Here is a 19,821-nt window from a genome sequence, read left to right on the forward strand (position 1 = left end):
GAGAGACCTGGGCTAGTTCAACCTGGAGAAGAGAAGGCTCCATAAGGGGAGACCTTAGAGCAGCTTCCAGTGCCTAAAGGGACCAGCAAGAAATCTGGAGAGGGGCTTTTGACAAGGGGCTGTAGGGGCAGGACAAGGGGGAATGGCTTTAACCTGACAGAGGGGAGATTGAGATGAGACATTAGGGAGAAATTCCTCCCTGTGAGGGTGCTGAGGCCCTGGCACAGGGTGCCCAGAGAAGCTGTGGCTGCCCCATCCCTGGCAGTGTTCAAGGCCAGGTTGGATGGGGCTTGGAGCAACCTGGTCTAGTGGAAGGTGTCCCTGCCTGTGGCAGGGGGTTGGAACTGGATGAGCTTTAAGGTCCCTTCCAACCCAAACCAGTCTGGGATTCTATGATTCTGTGACTGGAATAAAAAGACTCCCCTTCCCCTACACAAGGAGCAGCACGGCATTTACATTCCATCAGGGTTCCCAATCTGTAACATACATACTGCTGATCACCATCAGGCAGCTCCCAGTGCAGCGGTGGAGCTCCCAGTGCCATGCTGGTACAGCGCAGAGTCCATGGTGTCTTGTGCTAGGGCAGGCCGGTACCACCATAATTGTCTCTGTGCACATCTCCTGCCTCTAGCTCCCTCAAAGCAGCACAGCCACTGTCTTTATGCCTCAGTGGGCTACACTGTTTTGTCATTTGGGGAATGAAACCTTGTTTTTGATGATTTGTAGTTAAAAAATAAGACAGGTTCTTGGTAAGTGCCCTTCCCAGATCAAGCACATCTTTCCTGTGAAACAGAAACAAGTGAGAGATCTCCCTTACTCTGCTGGGGAAGTTTGTCCCTGCTGAGGCTCCTTTAACTTGTTAGATACCTTCGCAACCCACTGCAGTGTTTCCAAAAACACAAGACCTCTCAAAACAGCCTGAGCCAACAGGCCAATTCCAAACTCATTTTCCCTTATAAGTATACAAGTGAAACAGACCCAGCCCTGTTCTCATGGCCTTACATCATCCCTTCCCCTCCTCCCCAGGATCGGACTTCTGTACCCCTCTTTCAAAGCAAAAAGCCCCACAGTAAATTAAGACTTTGCTCCAAAATTTAATCAGTCCTTGATTAAATCAGAAGAGCTTAAGGAAGAGCTACCCACCCCAAAAATAAAGTCCTAAGTTGTACTGGTAAGTCTTTTGCTAGTCTCACCACAAATATGATGCAAATGCTCTTGCAAAAGGGACCCCTGGCCAGCGAAAGCCACCCAGCACAAAAGCAGAATGAACCAGGAGTGTTTTTTCCGTACATGCTTATCAGGTCTTTCAGCAGCTTCTACCTAATGTGAATAGGCGCAACAGCATCTGTAAAAGGGCGTATACTGGGGTATGCTGCAAGGAGGGGAAAAATCATTTATTACAACAGCAATAGGGGTAAAAACTGTAAGGCATGGCTCACACCTTTCATATTGAAGCTTTAGGCTAGCTGGAACCTGGTATGAAGTACTGCTGCCTTATACCCCAGCCCTGAAAACACGCAGTCCAAAAAACTGGATTTTGTTTTCTGCTTACAAGACTCAGAGACTCAGTAAATCAGCCTGGAGAAGGCTCCTTAAGGGGAGACCTTGGAGCACCTTTTCCAGTGCCTAAAGGGGTTTACAAGAAACCTGGAGAGGGGCTTTTGACAAGGGCCTGTAGGGACAGGACATGGGGGAATGGCTTTAACCTGACAGAGGGGAGATTTAGATGAGACATTAGGGAGAAATTCCTCCCTGTGAGGGTGCTGAGGCCCTGGCACAGGGTGCCCAGAGAAGCTGTGGCTGCCCCATCCCTGGCAGTGTTCAAGGCCAGGTTGGACACAGGGGCTTGGAGCAACCTGGTCTAGTGGAAGGTGTCCCTGCCTGTGGCAGGGGGTTGGAACTGGGTGAGCTTTGAGGTCCCTTCCAAACCAGCCTGTGACTCTTGTTCTACAATTCCGTGAATAAATACAATTGATGCCAGGGATGTTTAGCTCATCAGTTCGAGCCGGGAACATCACTGCAGTCAGGATGGAGGAACGAAACCTAACATTCTATAGATTTATTAACATTAGCAGGTGCTTCTGTAATCTGATTACAAAACCCCCAAGCTTCCCTGCCCAAAACGTTTAGAATATAGTATTTTGGTATCATTTAATTCAGCGGCGCTGCAACAAACACGGAGCCGCAGCTTCTCCGCGCTCCCCCCTCCAGCAGCAGCGTTTGTCAGCCTTGTCCCGAGGACAAACCGTGCATTGTCTCAGCCACCTCGGCTCCCATTAAAGCGGGGACGCGAACGCTGCTGGCGGCGGTGCCGCCGGGAAGAGCCTGACAGCGCTTCCTGCTGCTGCTGCAGCAGCGAGGGCGGGCGCGCTGAGCCAATCAGGAGTGCCTGACTGAGATCGGACCAAAGTAGGTATTGAAAAAACCCTAAAAATAATTAAATAAATGGGGGAAAAAAAAAAAGACAGAGAGAAGCCCCACACTTCCTCCTCCACAGCTCTTCCGCCCGCCCGCCCGCCCCATCTGCTCCCTCACAGCCCGCCTCCCCCTCCTGCTCGCCTCAGGGCCATGGCCACCCCATGCCCCCCTCAGGACCCCCACAGCCCCTTTCACCCCACTCCCAAAGCCTCAAGTCCTCTTCATGCCCCCCCCCCCCGGCCCAGGCCGCCTCCCCTCGCCCTTTCCCCCACGGCTCTCTGAGCCCCTCACCGCTCCCTCCGCGCGTCCCCCCCCCCACAGCACACCTTGGGGCAGGTAATCCCGCCCACACCTCGCACAAAGGGACGCCGCGATTGGCCGGCCGGCGCCTGACCGCCGTCAATCAGCCGGCGGCTCCCCCTGTGATTGGGCAGCGCACCCCATCCTGGCCACGCTTTGGGGGGGGTGTCTGTGGGTGCTTGGGTTTCTGTCCCCGCACCGGGTGCGGGCGGATACACGCGTGCTTGTGGCGCCGGGCCGGGTGCGGAGGGAGGAGGAGGAGGAGGAGAAGGAGGAGGGTCCCGGGGCGTTGCCACGCAGGGCTCCCACCATAGCAACCGCTTCCTCCTCCGGCCGTGACGTCGCAGCGTTTCCGCCCGGCTCGCGCCCTCGCTGCTTCCCTTCCTGCTGCCGGAGCCCGCGCCGCGCCCAGCATCCGAGGGAGCAGCCGCCACCGCCGCACCGCGCTCCGCCGCCCGCCGCGTCCCGCCGACACCATGGTAGGGAGCGGGCGCCGCCGGGGATGCGGGAATTGGGCGGCTTCTCCGCCTAGCACCCCCCTCCCATGCCCTCCTCTTTCATCCCTGGGGAAAGGGAGGTGGTTGGTATCGCCCGCCTGCCGCATCCCGGCCTGCGCTCCGGCACGACGGCATCGCACCCCTCCTTTCCTTCTCCGTCCATCTCCCCTCTCCTTTCCGTTCGCCTTTGAACGTGAGGCTGCGGATCCGATCTCCTCCCTTCCCCCCCCCATCCCGCCATGAGGCGGCGGAAGGTTACTCCCCCCTTGAGGCGATGGAACTGTCCTCTCCTCTCTGTCCTCCCCCCATGAGGCGATGGTACGCTCCGCGCCGCACGCAGACGCTAGGGACAGGCGCGTCCATTTCACCCGGGGAAAAGGGGGAGCGGTGAAGGGAACGATCGAGGCGGGAAGAGTCGGAGGGGGGGACACGGACGCGGCGGGGCGATGCGCCGCCCCTCCCCGTGCCGCAGGGCGCGGCCGTGGTGGGGGAGAGGCGGTGGCTTCTCCCCCGAGGGGCTTGCATGAGGGGCAGGTCGGAGCCTGGCAGCAAGACCACGATATGGGGTGGTGGGGTGGGTCCTCACCCGGAGGAAGCGCGGCCTCGGCCGCATCCGCCCGCCGTGCGGTCCAGGCGGGAGCCATCTTCCACAGAGCCGAGGGGCTTCGGATCTGGCCTAGAAACGGCGGCGGCTCCTCGGCGGAGCGGGGCGGCTGAGGCACACAGGGCCCCGGTGCTGGAGCCAGCAGACAAAAGGGGGGAAGCAAAACCCGCGGAAGGAAGCGCTCGGTCGTAACAAACACGCGGTTTTTTGCAGCGGCCGCTCGGAGAAGCTTTAATTTTAAGGTGCTTGCCGCAAGGATTGGAGACTTTTTGTGTTCTCTGCACAGAGATGATGAAGATATAATGCTGGGAACAGAGGAAATGTATTAAACGTACACATGCCCGTTTTCTCTGGCATTCGAAAAAGCCCCAGGGGACTCCTTTCATAAATGGGGCAGAACAGACCAAACATCTGTTATGCTTCATTTGTTACCAGGGCAGGTTGGACGGGGCTTGGAGCAACCTGCTCTAGTGGAAGGTGTCCGTGCCCATGGCAGGGGGTTGGAACCGGATGAGCTTTAAGGTCCCTTCCAACCCAGACCAGTCTGGGATTTCATGATGGTTCACTTTCTGTTTGGTTTGCCTACATTAAACATCTGTGTCCCTGTTTAACTCGGGCTACTGACACTGACAAAGAGGGATTACTAGTTCATTCAGTTTTAACTGCTGTCCTGCTTTTGCTTGAGTCCTACACAGGCATTTGTGCAGCAACAAACATCTGTGTGTTTTAACACAGTTGCTTAGATTACTTCGCTTTAGTAGGGGGGTTACCTATTGAGCCCTTCCCATGGTATTTACCCTTAGTTTCTTGAACATGTGGTATATCCAGTAAATAAACTTAGAGTGTGTATCGGCCCGCAGACAGGATGTGCTACTAATCTCCCTGCTTCCTATAACACCCAAGTTTGAAGCCTCTGTGCCTGGTCTGCAGTGTGGAGCAGAGCTAATGAGAGTTGCAGAGGAAGCTGCTGAAAGTCTGACGAGACTTGCAGCTCTTGTTTAAAATAGGCTTGTCTGAACAAGCTGGCTACCACCTCTGCAGTACGCAAACCTAGTTTAGAGTGACTACTCTGTGTGTCAGGCTACGTCTTGCTTCCGAACCAGAGAATTCCCCAGTCAGTCAGAAGTGGTATTTCTCATAGTGATCTCCTTTTCGGAACAGGGTTTGGATTGGTTTTTTAAGATGCTTTCTAGCTGCTGCAGATGAATTTGCTTTTGAGCAAAGAGTGTAGGCCTTCTGGCAAAGTACAGCAATGCCAGCAGGAGGGCATCACTTGGTATCAAAAGAGCACTGGATTTTCTGCTTTTGTGTCTTGCCACAAGGCCAGTTTCTTTGCTACTGGATTAAATGAGTCCATAGTCTTTGGAGGACCATGCAAATTATTTTTCTTGGTTGTTAGTCAGTACTATTCCCAAATCTGTGTAATTACAAGGTACATACGCCTCATATACAAGATGACAGGCTTGTGACAATTGGTAGTGTGGGTGTCTGGCATGTTCCTACTTGCTTTGTCAGAACATCGCTATCAAGAGGCTCCTGCTGGGAGCAAGGACTGACCAAAGCCATCTCATGCAGGAGAGCCTGCAGACAGCCACAACTTGCCTGTAAAGCAGTTCAGAGCCTGCTGCTCGTCTGACTGTTCACTGTGCACAGCCATCTCCAAGAAGGATTCTTCAGTAATGAGTATCTGGGATGCCCAGTGCAGGCCTTCAGAGCCTGTTTTTAAGGGTGAGGTTTAAGCTTTAGGCTGCTGTATGTGCCTGGAGGGCCACAGAAAAATACCTACACTCACTTCGGCTCATAATAGCTGATTTCTGTGCTGAATGCATTTCTAAGAAGCTTTGTTTTCCTGCAGGAGGTCTGTGGCATACCAGCTTATTACCCTCATTGCCTTAAAAACATGAGTTTCAACACAGGAATGGGTCCTGCTCAAAAGTTCTGCCCTATTACTGGCTACCATGATTCCTGTATTTCAGCTGTGTTGCTGGGATTGCCTTTTGTGGGTATTGCTTGTTCTGCTTACCTTGACAGTTGTATCGGGAGTGAACTTCATGGCAGCTCTAAGAAGGTGATCATTTCCTCTTTGGCTGAAAGCTAAGGAAGTGACCTCCAGGAATTCAGGGGAGACTTTTTTTCTGCCTTTTTCTAATAATTGCTTCCTTACTCATCTCTCCTCATCTAATCAATAACCTTTCTTGTAGGCAGGGGGAAAAAAAGCTGAATAGAATTTTGATTCCTTCAGCCCAGAAAAAAGAAAGAGGAAAACTAATGCAAACTAAAAAACTCAAGTCAGGCTGGCAAGACCTGCCTACAAGTGATATGCAAATAACTCTGTACTTCTTGCTGGTTCATGGTGTGCAAATAATGGCCACTTACACAACAGCAGTAAAAAGGCAGTTAGTTATGTTTCCTATCATGCTGCAGATCTGAATTCAAGCTTTGGACTTTCAGCTGCCTTGGCGTAAGCGGAGGTGTCTGTACGCAGCAGAGGACATGGGCCTACAGGGCCTTGGGAAGTCACTGGTCTCCTTTCCCCAGAGAAGCTGTGGCTGCCCCATCCCTGGCAGTGTTCAAGGCCAGGTTGGATGGGGCTTGGAGCAACCTGGTCTAGTGTGAGGTGTCCCTACCTGTGGCAGGGGGTTGGAACTGGATGAGCTTTAAGGCCCCTTCCAACTCAAGCCTTTCTGTGGCTTTCCCATGCCAGTGCTGGTTTTTTGGGGTGATGTTAAAGTAGTCGCTCCATGCATTTCCTCCTTTCTTAGTCAGTAAGGTGGGGGTGGTGAAGTCAGATGGGTTTTCTTGGGTGCTCAAATAACAGATGAAAGCAAAGCAGTATTTAAGATCCTTGTATTTTTAACCACCCACATTTTCAGTTGGCTTGTGGGCCACAGCTAACAACTTTTCAGAGGTCTGATTTGGCAAAACCTTCTAGGTCTAGGTGCTGATGATGTTCCAGCGTATTGCATGGCAACATAAGGGACAGCTTTCTAGAGGCTGCTGTCCCAGAACAGCCAGGTGGTAGTAGGTTAAATGAAAAAGTATTTATCGCAGGAATGAACCATGACACATCTCTGAGTCAGATGGAAATGCCACATGGTTACACAGGCACTTCTGGCAGCAGCAGTGGGTTTTGAAGGTAGATATGAGGGGTGGTATGCCCAGCATAGGGGAAGCAAGGTGTTTGCTGAGGAGAAACTGAGACCCACATACAGGACAGTAATGTGACTAGCAAACGTGGGAGCACCCTGTTCCCAAATCTGCCTTTGCAATTAGACAAGGCGTACTTTAATAAGTCTCAGATGATGCTTTTCCAAGGAGCCAAAGTTTCCAGCTGAGTAGCTATAGACAGTCCACACTGGTGTGTACAATGTGTGTGCATGGCTCCTAAACAAAACAAGCGAAGAACTGGTTCTTGAAATGTCTCTGTAGATAACACATGCACAGGCACTCCTATAGAGGGCTCTGATCACAGGAAGGAAAACCTGCACTGTACAATTGTCAATCCTTAAAATCAAATTCAGTCTTTCAAACTTGTCTTGAGGCAGACTAAGTCATTAGTTTAAAGTCTTCTTGGCAGTCTTACAGTCAAGGAAGGAAGAAAAGACTTTTTCTAGGTAAAATACTTTAAATATTCAAAGAAAATACTGGAGTTCACAGCACTTCCTGGCAAAAGAGGAAGCAAATTTCATTGCATCAAAGTTGTGTTTCAGTGCAGCCTTACTACAAATCCAGTTTATCAGGTGTCTGGCATGTGTCTCACTCCTGAAGAGTCAGTGTTCCCTCGTTTAGATTAAATTTCAGTTGTGGAAATTCAATTGGTGATAGAGGCAAGAGGTTGGAAGCTCTTAGTGAAGGCAGCTGGGGATGGCTCTTGCAGTTGGAAGCTGGCTAGACAGAAGGCTCTCTCTTCTTCGGGCTGGCTCGTGGAGGATTCTGCTCTCACAAGGCTTCTGCAGTGCTTTGCACTTAAGGCAGGAACGGTGTCTTTGTGTGGGGAATAAGAGCCACTGTGTTACTGCAGCACATGCTGACGAGGCATTTAATGCAACCATTACCTCATGTGCCTACAGCAGTCTGTATGAAAACACAATGGGGATACTGGTGAAAGTGCTTCAGAATAATATATGAGGCCATGCTGCCCACAAGACACTGCCTTTGCAATAGCTGCATGGAGGTGGGGGTGGGAAACTCATCTCGTTTTTGCTGATTCCCTCAGAGAAACTTTGTCCATTCTTGCTGGAATGTCTCCCTGAAGATGCTGTACTGGCATAGTTTTCCCATTTGATAATTAAGTGGTTTGCAGTTAAGGTCTTCAACACCTCTAGAAACAAGTTGGCTAATTGAATGTGGTCTTTTCTCTGCAGTTGTGTCCAAAGAATGGCTTTAAGTTGATGTTGCCTGTGTTAGGGGTTGATCTGTCCCTTAGAACAAAACGTCAGCAGCTGATGGTCGAGTATCCCACAAGTACTTGCAAGCATGTACTGCTCAATGAGCAGCCACCCATAGAATCATAGAATCAACTAGGCTGGAAAAGACCTTTAAGATCATCAAGTCCAACCTTAAACCATGCACCAGTCTATAGTTCGATAACTGCTTTCATGCTGGAAAAGGAGCAGAACCAGGTTAGCTGTTGCAACTCTGTAGTGCTCAAGCCAGAATGCACAAAATAATTATGAATGTGCTGTATTGGATTCTCTGAGCAGAGCGATACTGGGCCAGAAAGAGAGAATCCAGACTAACACTCTTATCACAGAATCATAGAGTGGTTTCCGTTGGAAGGGGCCTTAAAACTCATCCAGTTCCAGCCTCCTGCCATGGGCAGGGACACCTTCCACCAGACCAAGTTGCTCCAAGGCCTGGACACTGTCAGGGATGGGGCAGCCACAGCTTCTCTGGGCACCCTGTGCCAGGGCCTCAGCACCCTCACAGGGAAGAATTTCTTCCTAATGCCTCATCTCAATCTCCCCTCTGTCAGGTTAAAGCCATTCCCCCTTGTCCTGTCCCTGCAGGTCTTTGTCCAAAGCCCATCTCCAGACTTTTTGTCAGCCCCTTTAGGCACTGGAAGCTGCTCTAAGGTCTCCCTGGAGCCTTCTCTTCTCCAGAAGAACAAATAAACATTCTGGCATTGCTGGTGGGGTGGAGGCTTCTCACCAGCTATTTTTCTGGGCAGATCAGCAGAGACATGGGTAAAATGTCAATTGAGGATGTATATTTGAGAGTGGCATTTCAGCTTGTTCCAGTGCTCTGAACAGTCATCCTCTTGCTGCCCTACACGCAACGCTTGCAGCCACCTTCCAACAAAACCTGCCTGGGGTTTGGTTTTTTTCTTTTTCCTTTTTAAGTATGTTTATGAAGCCAGCAGTGGCTGGTACAAGCCCATGGTTGAAGAGGGAGTCCCACAGTTACAAAAGTAGATCCCCTTTGTGGAAGCAGTTATTTGCACTGGGAGCTTATGGGTTCATTTCAGCGCATGCTGTGATACAGCTGTAGCGTTTTCTGAGATGGAACAAATCTGCATTGTCCCTAGCAATATAATGGCTGCTAATGTCATCCTGTGTGTTGAATCCAAGGGTTGTACAGCAGCTGTGAGAAGGAGCAGCACCAGCTACTAACAGCATTTTGCTTTGGAAAGCTGAAAAGAAAATGCAGTTGTTACTCTTGCCCCTTCGATTTCTGGTCAGTCCCAGTTATCAGCTGCAGTTTAACAGTGAATTTTGAGTTTGCAGACTAAATACTCTCCACATTTTTGGAATCTGAACTGACTTGCCAGCAGTGCTCAGTTTCTTTATAAGGAAACAACTTGTCTCCCAATTTGGAGACATGTTTCTGGCCGTGCAGTAGCACATGCATCTGCTCTCTGACTGCACAGTTTGCATCAACCTGCAGCTCCGTTGCTGCTCCTTGCTTCTGCATCTGTGATGATGAGCATTAACCTCTTCTTCCAAAGTTGACTTCTAGTTGTTGTGGTCTTGAAGCAAAGATCAAGAAGTGTCAAAAGTGGAGCTATTTTACGCAATTACTAGATGCATTCCCATGCTAGTTCAGGGTTTCTAAGCATTTTCTACTTAGACTTTTACGGCCTTTGTGACTAAAAACTGAGTTTGATACCTGTTTTCAGCTACTGAGGTGCCATTATTTAGAAGACGAACATCAGGGAAATAAAGGTTGTCTTGAGTTCAGTGCAGATTTGTCCTTGGTGAATGATGCAGTAGTTCTAGTTGCTGCACTCTTTGCTTTATTAGGGCAACCTTGTCTTCCCAGAGAGCTCTTGTCCACACCAATCGCAGGGACAAGAAGAGAAAGACCTTTATTCCACATTAGTTCTGTATCATGCTCTGACAAAGTGCAAGTCACTCACTATGGAGGAGGTGACACAGGAATGAGTCACTTTGAGTCCATGTTTGCACTTTTGCTTGGATTTATCCTGGAATGGGCTCTCTTTGCTAACTTTCCTTGCCTTATTGGTGATATACATGAGGGTGGCTGTCTGCCAGGCACAGTGACTTTCTCCTTGTTCTCCTGTCCCAAAGTGCAGTGGACTCTGGATAGATTATCCCTAATAAGGAAGCCATGCATTAGAAATCTTGAGGGAGGACCCCTTGTGTTTGAGTAACCCCCTAAAGAGCACTGTGCTCTGTGCTAGAGAAAAGCTTCTGTCTCAGATTCACTGCTGTAGGAGATTGCCCTGGTTTTGCATGACCAGCACTTGCTGTCAAGCTCCATGGTGATAGTTGCTGCCAGCTGTGCCATCTCTCTTCACTGTGTTAGCAAAGCTATGCCAGCCACTGGAAGTTACAGAAGGAGACATGTTGGTAGGAAAAGGACTCTCTGAGGTCCTGCAAGGTAGGCATTGGTCAAGGCTTTAAGAAAGAATATGCATTAGGTAGTTGTCCAGTCAGTAACCATCTCCCAAGGACAATCTGTTGGAAAGCTAGCACTGAGCACCCCTAACCTCCCTGGTTTTGCAAGTGAACTCTGCTGTGTCTTTAGAACACTCACTCTGGCAAGGTACAATCCCCCCACTCCCCCCCGCCAAATGAATGCATCAAACACACATTTTGGGACTGAGCTTAAGGAAAACCAAAGTAAGGAACAATCCTTAGTCCTTTTCAACCTTTACTCTTTTTTCCGTTGGTATATCTCTCATAATGCTGTACCTGACTCTGTAGTAGCGCTGACTGTGCTTTAACAGTGATGTGTGGGAGTTTACACAGAGGGAGGAGGGCCATTTTTCCTTCTGTGGTACAAATTACCATATCTGAGGATAAAGTCATTTGGATTTGGAAGACCAGCAGGGGAAAAAGCAGTATGAGAAAGGAATCCCACTGTTTACACTGCGCACAGGGTTTTGAACAGACAAATAGGTGTTGGACAGCCTTCGGTTTGGTCTTTAGGGCTCTGGCCAGGATGTCCTTCCAGTATGACTTCCCATATTTGCTATTACACAGCTGCTTTTAAGCTCTCCAACTTTGCTGCACTCTGATAACAAAACACAGATACAAATGCTTCTATCCTGCCACATTTTTTTGTCTCATTCCCAAAAAAGCAGCAGACTGAAAATGCAGTTCAGCCTCTTGTCATTCTCGCTAGGTCTTGTCCTCTTTCTTCTATGTAGCTGCCTTTAACATCAGATTGGTGATGCTGCATCTGCACCTCCTATTATAGCTAGAACAGGAAGATACACCACAAAGTAACTAGAATCCCTCATCAGATTACAAGGGGAAAAGGATGGAAAGGCAAGCAGCTTGCTTTGAAACACTGAGGAATTGCTGGGAAATAGACACTTTAACTGTTAGTCTTGCAAGTTCTTCTCCCTTTAGAACACTGAATTCAGAACAGCTTCTGAAAGTTGGCTTGCTCAGCTAAAAACCATACCACTGCAGTCCCAGTACTCCACACAACATCTCTCTTCATCAGTAAGCCAAGTCCATGTGACAAGTGTGGAATTGGGCCACGTTTTACCTCTGTTCCTAAAGCTGCTAGCAAGCATGCTAGACATGGCTAGGACACTTTGAACAGAAGATTCTCATGGACTTGGTTGTCTAGTCAGCCTGAAATGGGTAGCAAAATTCCGCTGCTCTAATGCCAGAGTATTTGTCACAGCTGAATCTCAGGGGACAAGGGGTGGACATGTGTGTGAAACTACCCCAAAAATAATGTTCTAGTATAAGTAGGATTGTGCCTTCTTTGGAATAGTTTTGGTTTGGCAGCTGCCTGTGGGCAGCATCGAGACTCCAGATTCTTTGCTTGGCTTGGAAAAAGAGGGCCTGCAGCCTTTCCTGATGAGACTCTCTGGCCACTGGTGACTATTGCCAGTGTCGGTTGTCTTCTAGCCCTGGATTTAAGGCAGTGTGGTAAAGGGGTTGTGAAACTTTGCAGTGCTAGCCCTAAAGGTCTTTGCTCTTGTCTTTGCAGGCATCTGGAGTACAAGTTGCTGATGAGGTATGCCGTATTTTCTATGACATGAAAGTGCGAAAGTGCTCTACGCCTGAGGAAGTCAAGAAGAGGAAGAAGGCTGTCATCTTCTGCCTCAGTCCAGATAAAAAGTGCATTATTGTGGAAGAAGGCAAAGAGATTCTGGTGGGAGATGTCGGTGTGACGGTTACCGACCCTTTCAAGCACTTTGTGCAGATGCTTCCCGAGAAGGATTGCCGTTATGCCTTGTATGATGCAAGCTTCGAGACCAAGGAATCCAAAAAAGAAGAGCTGATGTTTTTCTTGTGGTAAGCCATCTTCCCAGCTCTCTCATTCCTAGCATGCAGTCCAAGCACTGTGGGCGAGGTCTCTGAGAAATGGCAGGCTTAAAGTGAGCCTCTTTTCTGAGCCATGAGACATTTCACTTGCTCATCATCCCTAGGATACTGCTTCTCTCTCTGCTGGATAATAAATGTCACTAACTGCACTCTTTCTGGTATATCCCATTAGGGCACCAGAACAAGCACCCCTCAAAAGCAAGATGATCTACGCAAGCTCCAAGGATGCAATCAAAAAGAAGTTTCAAGGTATGTAATGCACCTAAAGCTCCTACACGTGCTGTGCTCCTACGATGCTTTCACGACGAGGCTTAACCATTGGCTAACTGGTCTGGGATGGCTTTTTTTGAGGAGCTGGTGAGACATGAGAGTTTCACAGGCAAAATGCCCTGTGACAGAGCTAAAATGAGATCTGGCTAAACCCTACACTGTCTGACTCTGAATTGTAGAGGCACTAGAGCTATGCTTAGGATAAGAGTAGGCTTTGCGGTGTGTGACACTGTATTTGTACTATACAGAGCAGCACATCTGCACCCTACAGACTAGAAACCATTAGATTCCTAACGCAGAGCTGGATTTTGTGCAGACCTCCCTCTGGCAGAGGACTCTAAGCCCTGTGTCTGATGAAATACAAAGTCCCATAAACTTATTGTGCTATAGTTGTAGTAATTAACGATTGCTTTACAGATGCAGTTGGGATTGCTCATTTCAAAAGGCATCGCATCTCCAAGTGGAGAAGCGAAGTTCTTCTGTCAGGCACCAATAGCCAAGGGGTAAATACCTTGCTGCAGCATTCAGAAATTTCATGCTAAGTCAGTCTGGCGCGTAGGCAGATAGCACTGCCCCCCTTCAGTTCCTGCTTGCAGTGTGCAGGACTGATGGGATCATTGTGCAGCAGTGCCAGCCAGTGGGTTGGAAATACTGCATTCAGCTCTGGGGCCCCCAACACAAGAGGGACGTGGAGCTCTTGGAGTGAGTCCAGAGGAGGCCATGGAGATGCTGCAAGGGCTGGAGCAGCTCTGCTCTGGAGACAGGCTGAGAGAGCTGGGCTGGTTCAGCCTGGAGAAGAGAAGGTTCTGGGGACACCTTAGAGCAGCTTCCAGTGCCTAAAGGGGCCAACAAGAAATCTGGAGAGGGGCTTTTGACAAGGGCTTGCAGGGATAGGACAAGGGGCAGTGGCTTTAACCTGACAGAGGGGAGATTGAGATGAGACATTAGGAAGAAATTCTTCCCTGTGAGAGTGCTGAGGCCCTGGCAGAGGTTGCCCAGAGAAGCTGTGGCTGCCCCATCCCTGGCAGTGTTCAAGGACAGGCTGGATGGGGCTTGGAGCAACCTGGTCTAATGGAAGGTGTCCCTGCCCGTGGCAGGGGATTGGAACTGGATGGGCTTTAAGGTCCCTTCCAACCCAAATCTTTCTATGGCGAGACTTGTGTGCTGCATGTGTGGGAGTGAGAAAAAAAGAAATCCTGAAGAAATTCTGCTTTTCTCCACATAAGACAGGCTTGGGTGTTGGGCTCCCTGCCCTCCCTCCCTTCACTTACACCAGCAAAGTCTTCCTCGTCTTTACATCTCAGATTCTCACCCTGATTCTTTCACCCACATCCCCAGAGGCAGCAGAAGCTGAGTCAGCCATCTTAGTGTGCTTGCATGTAGCTCCCTCCCCTGCCATCGTCAGGGTAGCACTAGAAATGAGAGCTTTGCTTGTGAGACAGCCTGCAGTGAAAAGATCAACAGTCTGGGCACTGAGCTAGTGAAAACTTTCTCCCTGATGTTTCTGCGTTGGTATTTGGTGTGCAGCCAGACGTTTCCTGTGACATATCAGGGGAAAACCATCCCAAATGCCTGAGCTAAGGCAGGACTTACCTGCTTGAGTGACCAGATTGCTTCTTCTAATATTACTAGCAAGTATGTTTCTTTGATTACTAGCATGTGGAAATAATAATGCATTATTGAGTGTTTTGCCTCTTTTTTAGGCATAAAGCATGAATGCCAAGCAAATGGGCCAGAGGACCTCAACCGAGCTTGCATTGCTGAGAAGCTAGGAGGCTCCCTAGTCGTAGCTTTTGAAGGAAGTCCCGTGTAGATGTCATACAGTGCCACAACTCTACAAGCATTCCATGTTTTAATATATCAGTTATGTAAAGCAACTATTCTAGGCCAGGGTTTCACTAACTGTAGGGAAGCTGTCTTGTAGAATAAAGTAGATTTTGGAGATGTAGCTCGTATGTACAAATGACCCTAAATAAATCAAATCTAAGGATTTATCTTGGTGTATTAATATTTGCATTGGTTGTCCAGCCCAATTATGTCCCTGATGGATTTAACACTAAAGGTCTCCAAAAAATTGTGGTCCAGTGGAGCACTGTATCATGGAATGAAAGTGGGGGGAGGTGAGAACAATCTGGTTCCTGTTCTTGCTCTTCTAAATTGCATCAAGCAAAATTCAGCCTGTCTTTTTGAGGCCAGATTGCCAAACTCAAAAACGTTTCCCCCTGTAACTGTTTAATACAGAACTTCAAACCTTGTAGTTAAATGTTTGGCTAAAGCAACCTGTTGGCACCAAAACTGGGTTAAATTCTTAGTCCTTTCAGTTGCAGAGCAGTACTAATAAAGGCTAATTCTGAAGGTAAATAGAGATGAGACACACTTTTTTTTTTCCTGGAGAAATAGTCCTAATCCACTCTTGTAAACTCACGGTGCAGTGATAATATTTAAAGGTTCACTTGTTCTGTAAGTTCAATTTTCTTGTTATGAAGTGTCTTGAGGTCTTTCCAGCCTGAGTCATTCTATAAAAACTGCTTTTCTGTTGACGTAGTTTCATTTAGAACTACCTTAGTTTCTCTACTAACACATTTAGTAGCAGATTGGATGCTTCTGAAGCTTTTACAAATGCAGATCCTTATAGCAGCGCTCTCCAGTTATGGGTAGTACAATGAGGAGGAGCCACATCTTTAAAAAGTGGTACTCTCAGCCCCAGTCGTTGGTCACTTGGTCCATTTGTCCGTAATTACTCTTGATTTAACTTAGTAGAACCCATCAGCCTGACTAATACGGCTTGATCTGGGCTTTTTTGTCTGTTAGCTTCTTTAATTCTGTAGAAATGCATGGAAATATCACCTACTAGAAAGTTTGACCTGAAATGCCTTTTGTATGGGGTGGGGGGGAGGGGGTAGAGAACATTCCTGTGCCAGCTACAGAGATCTTAAAAGCTTCCATGTTTCACCAGTGGTTGATTAAAAGCTGTTTCCTTTGTGTAATGTGTACATGGGAGGTGCATAGAGTTTTCCTGTATGTCTGTAGAGAAAAAGAAAAAAAAATAACAAAACCAAAACCCTTAGCCTCCAGTGCGTTACTGTTACTGTTCTGTGCGTGCCAAATTAAAAGAGCCTAAATAAATGGGCTTTCCCCTCCCCTGGGTCAGTGACTGATTCCTCTCCAGCCTCTGGATTAGCCCGGTGCTTGGGGAGCTGGTACCCCTTCTGCAGGTACTGCCCTGTGCTGCTCATGGTGGGAGAAGGGATGGGGGGAAGCAGGTTTGTCAGCACGGTGTGCAGCTTGCTGCAGGCACTAGCTCCTTGACCTGGTCTCTGCATTTTAGGTTCCAGACCTAAGTTTCCATGGGTTGGGGAGTTTTCTGGCAAACATTTGCTGTCTGAGCAGGAGAAGCCAAGCATGTGTCAGTGATTTTGTGCTGCTTTCCCTGTAAAAACAGAGCGCTTTCTCTGGCCAGGCAGTTGCAGGCTGCCCCTTCCTCTGGCCAGATGTGCAGGGAGAGAACAGCTGTGCAGTCCCCACAGCTCCTTGGCAGAGCAGTGAGCTGCTGCCTGATTTGTCTGTGGAGCCAGGGAGATAATGGTCCATTGCCTACCTCAGCATGTGCCCTCTCTGGCCGTGCTGCATGGTTAAAACTTGCCATTAAAGGCAAGCATTGCCTGGTTGCTCCAGCTTGGCGCCCAGGTGCGTCACAGGGTTGGGAGCACAAGGTTTTCCAATGCAAAGAGACCCACCAGAGTGATACTTTCTGATTCTGAGAGGAGCAAACCAGCCTGGCTTCTGCTGGTGCTTTAGCCTGTGTTTGAGTCAGCTCTGAGCTCACCCAAGTGGGTGATCATCATGAAGACCTCCTCCTTGCCTGGGTGTCTGCAGTACAAGTCTCTGTCCAAAGTCCAGGTTGAGATAAGGTGTGACACAGCAGGAGTGGTGCTGCCTGACAAACAAAGAGAACTCCCATATCCACAAAGATAACCAGTGCTGCCAGAGCCAGTCTGCAGGCAACTTCCAAGAGATACCCAGCCCAGGTGACGCCATGGTGGACTTCTGCCTGGGATTTCCTTTCTTGGTTAGAAGATGGAGCCAGAGACCTTGCAAAGGGAGAAGGATGTCAGACCTGGAAGGTAGGAGGGAGCTTCCCACAACATGGAAGTTCTTGGGTCAGGGTGCAAAGTGCATTAGTCCTGAGGCTCTGACGGATGAGAAGTCTGAGGAGGCACTTGAGGCCTTGGCTAGGTGTGGTCCCACAGGTTAAGCTGATCTATGAGGGTTTGGCTGCTTTTAGGACCCTCACAACAAGTCCCGAGGTATTATACTGGCCTCTGGAACAGTGCTCCTGCCCTCCAGGGCTGGCAGGAACTCTTAACCTTCAGAGCTATAATGCTTCATACCTTGTCCATGTAATGGAGTTAGTGAGCCAGACTTCACCACTTCCCAAGGCTGCTTGTCCTTCTGTGGTTGGAGAGGATAAAAAGCACAGGGAGATGCTTCCTCTTGTGATTCAAAGGTTTCTAATCCTTTCAATTAAGATTTCAGTTAAAGTTTCTCTGGTTGGACTTGATGATCTTAAAGGTCTTTTCCAACCTAGTTGGTTCCATTAAATCACCCAGAAGTTCTGAAAAGGCAAGGCAAGCAGGGAGAGAGAAGATGAGGAATGCTTCCTACAGCTTATCTGACTGCTGGGGAGAGAAGGTAATTTCTAACACTACATGAAGAAGAAAAAGGTGTTCAGGTGATGGACACGGCTCAAAGCTACGCGAGCTCAGCAGGATCACAGCCCAGCCTGGCTGCAGCAAGAGTAGAGCTGCTAGAAACCTTTTCAAATCCACGTGCAGGCAAGAGTTTTTCCAGTTTCCAAGAGTTTCACGCTGGGGGGAAGATGGGGATGGGAGATGAAACTGGTAGTTCAGGCTGAGCATAAGCAGATAGTGCAAACGTGATTTAGCTGCTCCAGCAAAAGGGAACTTGAGGATCTAAGCTGTGGCTTAGGCTGGAAGGTAACTCCAGCTGTGGCTGAAACCAGCAGAAGGACCCAGTGTTCCCATCCAGACTCACTCCACCTGGGTGATTGGTTGATCTTTATCACTGAAGTACCTCGCCTGCAGCACCCAGATCATACCTGCACTGAGTCAGAGGCTGACAAGTTACAAGGCGACAGTGTGGCTTGCCTGAAGGAACAATAGCCCTTGCCCTCGGTGAGTAGCCAAAGCCTATGGTGGTACACTGCAAAGTCCCACCAGCTCCTGGCCAATCAGCCCTGCATGAGGGCAAGGCTTGGGTTTCTCCTAGCCCCTCGGGATGTCTCCCTTTGTACCAAAGTGCTGAGAAGAAAACAAATCCCAGTGATGTAATGCCAAGTATCAAAACTTAAACTAAATGTCTTTCCCCAAAGAGAAGTGTTTTTTCTGCCCCTCTCTTCATAAAGCAGCCAGCTTGGTGACGTGTCCTGGAAGGGCATCATGTCACCCCGTGCAGAGGACACTGAATCTCGTGTGGTTTTTGGAGCCCTGTCAGAGCCTAACTCCTGTGTGGCACACATGGGACACCAGCCACCCTCCTTGTGTTGGTTGGTTTGGGGCTTTGTTACTGCTGGTGGGTTAGTGCCTGGGTAACTGCTCTGTTTTGTGCAAGAGCTCATGATGAAGGAAATCATTGCTGCAAGAGCAAAAAAACCGAAAACCCAAAGTATTGCATCACTTGGTGGCTCCTGATGCTCTGGGGCTCTTCCTACCAATGGGCTGTGTGGGGGTGATGGTTACCTCAATAGGCTCAACAACTCCCTCCAGCCTTTGGGGTTGTCTGGGGTGGCTTTCCAATCCTGGTGAATTCCAGGTGATCTCCAAAGCCACGAGGTGCCAGGCCAGGCACACTGCTCTGCAGTGAGAGGAGAGGGTGGTGGTGTTGAGGGTTGAGGTCACCGGCAATCCTGGCATCATGAGGTCCTCCCCGTGCACCACAATGTCCAGAAGCAGAAACCGAAGGGTAATGGTGGCTGTGGGGCTGCTGAGCAAGTCTGCCTCCCCACCATGGGCAGATGGACCTGCCAGAGCACTCGTGGGATCTGTGCATACATGCACATCCACAAAGTGCTGCCTGCATGGAGTCTCTGGTGTCTAATACAGAGGTTGAGCACACACTGCCTTCCCCAGGACCAAAATGGAGACGGGTCTGTCCCCCATCCCCCCTTCCTGGCCTTGGCCCTTCGCACATCCCTGAGGGACCCAGGACTTGCGGGGCCTTTTTCCTCCCGCCCCTCTCAAATCCTGCTGATGTCAGCGGCCGGCTCAGCAGCTTTATTGTGGGAGACAGGCACCGAGCCATCACGTGGGGTCTGCCTCTTCCTAAGAGCACAGCTCGGGGGGAAAAATGGAAAAAAAAGAGATAAAAAAGACAGAAATATGAAAAAGGGAGAGAAAAGGGACAACAAGGAGAAAGAAAGAAAAAAGAAAGGGAAAATAGGGGGAAGAGAGAAAGACAGAAAAAAATAGCTAGAAAAAAGGAGAGGGAAGGGAAAAAAGAAAAAAGGAAATAGAAAAAAGGGAGAAAGAAGAAAGAAAGGAAAAAGGAGGGGGGAAAGAAAGGGGAAAAGAGGGAGAAAGAAAAAAGGAGGGGAGGAGGGGGAAGGGGAAAGGGAAAGGGGAAAAATGAAAAAAAAAATAGAAAAAAAGGAAAAATTAAAAGGGGGAGAAAAAAGGGAAAAAGAAGAAAAGAGAGAAAAGGAAGAAAGGAAAAAGGGGGAAAAGAAAAAAGACTGAAAGTAAAGAAAAAAAGACATTTTAAAAGGGGGCTGCGGAGGGGGGAAAGAGGGGAAAATGTCTGCAGAAGGAAAGCCACAAGAAGAAGGGGAGAGCAGAGCCCAGCAGCACCTGGGGGTCACCACCACACAGCAGCCACAGGGACCCCAGGCTCGCCTGACCTCACAGCAAGGGAGCAGCAGCAGGCAGGAGCTCGGTGAGTGCCAGTACTGGAGGAAGCGGTG

At 49.2% G+C, this 19,821-nt stretch overlaps 1 protein-coding gene across 1 annotated transcript; it reads left to right on the forward strand.

Annotated features, from left to right (window-relative positions):
- The first annotated feature begins 2,956 nt into the window (after positions 1-2,956).
- On the forward strand, positions 2,957-14,836 carry DSTN (destrin, actin depolymerizing factor). Its single transcript, XM_080615620.1, has 4 exons — positions 2,957-3,197; positions 12,235-12,542; positions 12,745-12,821; positions 14,546-14,836. The coding sequence occupies exons 1-4, from the start codon at positions 3,195-3,197 to the stop codon at positions 14,653-14,655; spliced, it is 498 nt and encodes a 165-aa protein (XP_080471746.1). The 5' UTR covers positions 2,957-3,194; the 3' UTR covers positions 14,656-14,836.
- The last annotated feature ends 4,985 nt before the right edge of the window (positions 14,837-19,821 follow it).

The sequence above is a fragment of the Psittacula echo genome (assembly GCF_963264785.1).
Source record: "Psittacula echo genome assembly, chromosome: 4".
NCBI classification, from domain to species: Eukaryota; Metazoa; Chordata; class Aves; order Psittaciformes; family Psittacidae; genus Psittacula; species Psittacula echo.

Coding starts and splice junctions, on each gene's coding strand:
- DSTN (XM_080615620.1), top strand. Junction 12,543..12,744: donor GAGCTGATGTTTTTCTTGTG/GTAAGCCATCTT, acceptor ATATCCCATTAG/GGCACCAGAACAAGCACCCC. Junction 12,822..14,545: donor AATCAAAAAGAAGTTTCAAG/GTATGTAATGCA, acceptor CCTCTTTTTTAG/GCATAAAGCATGAATGCCAA.